This window comes from Impatiens glandulifera, chromosome 6 (assembly GCF_907164915.1).
Source record: "Impatiens glandulifera chromosome 6, dImpGla2.1, whole genome shotgun sequence".
Classification (NCBI taxonomy): domain Eukaryota; kingdom Viridiplantae; phylum Streptophyta; class Magnoliopsida; order Ericales; family Balsaminaceae; genus Impatiens; species Impatiens glandulifera.
In genome coordinates, this window is record NC_061867.1 from 19,962,102 (window position 1) to 19,966,421 (window position 4,320).

Genomic DNA, 4,320 nt, shown 5'->3' on the forward strand with positions numbered 1-4,320 from the left:
GAGATCAATTAATCATATGCATGTTTGGTCAAAACGTCATGGAAGAAAACGTCGATAAATGGATGAACTCGATAAGAACGGCGGAGATGAGAGAGAGTTTGAGAAGTGATTGTTTGTGGTCGCTAGAAATTCATCATGTATACTATAAATTATCTAATCTAGGACATTGAAAACATTAATTTTATTTGAAACAAACGATTTTCACATGTATAGTGTTATTAAGTGCAAACAACAATGATCAATGTTTGCACCTCAAAAGATAAGCTGGAAGTAGAAACAACCCTTCCCTTCCATTAGTAGTTAGTTAGTATTCTATATTTTAAATATTTATGATTAATTCCCACTAGGTTTGAACATTGAAGAATATAGGTCATTCCTAGGGGGAGTAAACACTTTGATGAATCTTCTCATTTTTCTTCTCATTGCTTGGACAAGCATTGCACTCGAGCAAAATCAAGCGACTTCTTTCCTTGGTGGGCTTTGGCAAAAAAATTGTTTATGTAATCTCCATACAATACCTTGTTGTAGCGAGCAACCCCGTCGAGTTCTACAATCTCCGGTAATGGTCCAATGTTCTCCACTGCTAATGGCACTACGAACACCGGAACAGATACTCTCGATTCCTTACTTGTAGTCCTCACTCTATGCTCCGCGCTCTTGTATCTCCCGTTGCTCAATATCTATAGACAAAAAGAGATTGAGAATATAATTTTTTTGATCAATTACCAAAGTCTATCATAACATTGTATTGTCATTGCCCCATAATTCATATACAATTTCAATTTTTTTTTTTATTGAAAATTAAACTTGAGAACTCGTCCTCTTAACTAGTTATACCTGTAATGCATCGCCAATATTGATAACGAGTGCTCCGTCAACTGGTGGAATCTCAATCCACTGCTTCTCAGCATTAGTCTCATTCTCGAGCTTCACATACAAACCGCCGATGCCATCTTGAAGAAGCACGGTTAGTGTTCCCATGTCGGAGTGGCGTCCCACTCCCACGGTGAGTTCCGGGTTAGGGCAGGCCGGGTAGAAGTTCATGTTGACCATCTTAAGCCCAATCAACCCATCTAACTTTTCCTCGTCTAGCTTCGCCCCAAGATGGCCTATTAACACCTCAATTAGTTTCCTCGCCATTTTCGTTGAAGCATTCAAGTATTCCAAAGCCACCTCCCTATCAAATTGAAACAATTAATTCTTTGAAATTATAGAACTAATAAAAACAAGATGATTATAGTAAAATGATCAAAATCACTAACTTGCATTGGTTAGGCCATTGCTCAAGAGCTTCTTGATCATTAGTATATGTCATGCTTAGATAATCCTTCCATTCCAAAGCTCTCTCTTTTTCCGGGGCAAAACTAGTCCCATACTTCACCAATGGACTTACACTCGACCCTTTCAAATAAACCGCCTTTTTCTTAGCTTCTTGGTTAAAAAAACCATGTGCAGTTTCCTTTAACTCTTCGAGCACCTTCAAGGGTATCCCATGGTTCACCACTTGGAAGAACCCGACCGTCTCTGCTGCATCCGCAATAGCCTTAACAACATTGTCTCGTTCCGGCCCATCAAGTCCCGACAGGTCAATGGGCCGGAAGACAAAAGGGTCGACTTTGTGATCAAGTGGGATGCGTTCACATTGAGGCTGAACGTATCTGTCGGGAACAACAGTTATACCAGAATCAACGAGTCCTTTGATGCCGTTACCATCTTTTACGACGAATTCGAACAATGAGGAGGTGCCGTCGACATTATCAAAGCTTGGAGCCATGCTAAGTCTTTCGAGAAAAGGAGAATTTAGAGAGAAAAAGAGTTAGATTATGGGAAGAGATGTGGTGTGGGAGCATATAGAAGAGGAAGGTCCCTTAAATAGAACTATTTTAGTAAGAAAAAGGAAAAAATGGGATTATTTTCCCACTATGGTGGTGGGCTTAACTTGAATCTTTAATATTATTCAATGAGACTTAATACACACAACATCAATTAATCATTATCCAATGCGTGTTATTTCCCCTCAAGAGCATCCGCGTTTACACCGACGGACATAAGTAATATCAATATTTATTTATGTTCTTATTATTAGTTACTACTATATAACTATTTACATTTCAATTAATTATTTTATTATTAAATTATCATGTAATATTGGATGGATGTCAATATATGCTGAAAATTAATGAGACCTAAATGGGTAAACACTTCTGTTTAAATTGAAAATCTTAAATGAGCTATTATATTCTTATTTTGGCATTTAATATTTGTTATAGAGTTTACAAAGATAAATCTAGGGCAGACAATTTATGACCCAACACGAAAATACGACCTAAGCATAAAAAAATCAGGTTTTAATCATATATTTTTAGATTCGGGTTGAAATCGTAATAACCCGTTTAACCCGATTAAAAAATAGATCAATATAAAGTAGACTTGAAATGACCCAAAATAAACTCGTCAACATTTCTTCTTATTTCTATTTTTATTGTGAAGATGTTAATTTAATCTTAAATAGAGAAATATGATATTGATTTTATATGGTTAAATCAAATTATATTCGAATTGAGTCAGTTCAATCGGGTCAAATTTGGATAATTTACAAATAAACAAATAAAGTTAATGTTAAGGATTTTGATACGAATTATTAAATAAATTAGATTCAAGTATCACTCAACCCGAACTCGACCTGAATATTGCTTTCAATAAAATAAATATGAATTAAACCAACCTATATTAATGTCCCAATACTTTAGATCCGGTTAGTTTTTGTTACAAATATGATGATTATCTAGGTTTTACTCAAAAAATTTGAGTTTTTGTGTGTGGATGAGAATTTGATATTTATTTTCTCATCATAAACTTTTTAGTTCTATCTGAATAACTTATGATAAACCTTTATTTTGTACCGATTTAAGGTAAAACCAACCAACCAATCTTTTCAAATCTTTTACAAACTTTTTTATTGTGGACAAACAAACTTACTTTGTTGTTGTAAGTTTATAAACTAATTATATACAACAATATAGTAAGCTGGTAACAAGTGAGGTGTTGATGACCAAATTATGGGACCCAACCGGCCCAATATATCTTTGTAAAGTGGAAAATTAACCAAAATGATTTCCTGAATCTTGAAGTTGAAGAGGTCAAATAATTAAAATTAAAATTAAAATTAAAATTAAAATTAAAATAAAATTAAAATAGAAAAGAAGAGGTCAAATTCCACTTCCCCCACTACCCTGCGCGTCAGAAGGAAGAATTCATGAGAACCCACATTGCCGTTTTCTCACCAAAACTATACACTATTTAATATTTCTTTTTTACATTTTGTTGTAAAGTAATACAAATTTATTAAACTTGTTTTTGTTTAAGAATATTGTTTATTTATTGTATTTTGAATAATTTAAATGTCAGTTATTTAAAAATTACTCTAAGTTTGGAAATATGATTGAATTTGAATCTGATTACTAAACAAAAGTTAATTTGTTAATTTGTTAATATTTTGATTTATATGAATAGAGGTGATATGGTGAGAAATTTATATATTGTAATAAATAATTCTAAAGAAAAAGGAGTTTTTTTTATTTTTTTTCTTATTCTATAGGGTTACTGTTGAGTTTTGGACTCTTCAAATTGTGTGATTGTTTTCATTGATTATGTTTATATAGTCTATTATGGACGGCTCTTTTGTATATAATATTTAATATTTTTAGGGCTGGTGATAAGTTTGAAGTGTAAACTATATTATTGTTATTGTTACTGTTATTGTTATTAATTAATTTCATTGGAAGTATAGATCATAAATTTTATTTAGGAAAACATAATCTTTAATAAGTGAGGTGATACAAGGAAATTATAAAGGTAACAACCTCTCAATTTCATTGTACGAAGTAGGGGTGAGCATAATATGAGTTTACCCAAACCCAACCCTAACCAAACCCAAAATATTAATTTGGGTTGGTTAATGTGGGTTGGGTTGAGTATGGGTTGAGTTTAATTTGGGTTGGGTTAGGGTTACCCAAATTACCCAAATTATATAAATTTAGTTTAATTCTCTATTATTAATTCAATATAAACTAATCATCTTCCAACTTTAAATCGAACACGTTTTTGACATGTTTAACATATTTTTCACACGTTTAACATGTTTTCTACGCATATAACACGTTTATAATTTTTTTAACACGTTTAACTTATAACATGTTTTTCACACGTTTAACACGTTTTTCACACGTTTAACACGTTTTTCACACGTTTAACACGTTTTCACATTTTGACACGTTTTTACGTTTTTGACACGTTTATCACGTTTTTGACATGTTTAAC

At 32.4% G+C, this 4,320-nt stretch overlaps 1 protein-coding gene across 1 annotated transcript; it reads right to left on the reverse strand.

Moving 5' to 3' along the window:
• Positions 1-364: 364 nt before the first annotated feature.
• LOC124941774 (scopoletin 8-hydroxylase-like) lies at positions 365-1,774 on the reverse strand. Its single transcript, XM_047482125.1, has 3 exons — positions 1,263-1,774; positions 838-1,177; positions 365-680 (listed from the first exon to the last, which is right to left on the reverse strand). Exons 1-3 carry the CDS (start codon positions 1,772-1,774, stop codon positions 420-422), a joined length of 1,113 nt encoding a protein of 370 aa, XP_047338081.1. The 3' UTR covers positions 365-419.
• Positions 1,775-4,320: the final 2,546 nt, after the last annotated feature.

Excerpts from the sequence above, each read along its gene's own strand:
- LOC124941774 (XM_047482125.1), bottom strand. The coding sequence starts at position 1,774 with ATGGCTCCAAGCTTTGATAATGTCGACGGCACCTCCTCATTGTTCGAA. Across the intron at positions 1,178-1,262 it reads CAATGGCCTAACCAATGCAA|GGAGGTGGCTTTGGAATACT; the intron begins GTTAGTGATTTT and ends TCAATTTGATAG. Across the intron at positions 681-837 it reads ATATTGGCGATGCATTACAG|ATATTGAGCAACGGGAGATA; the intron begins GTATAACTAGTT and ends TTTTGTCTATAG.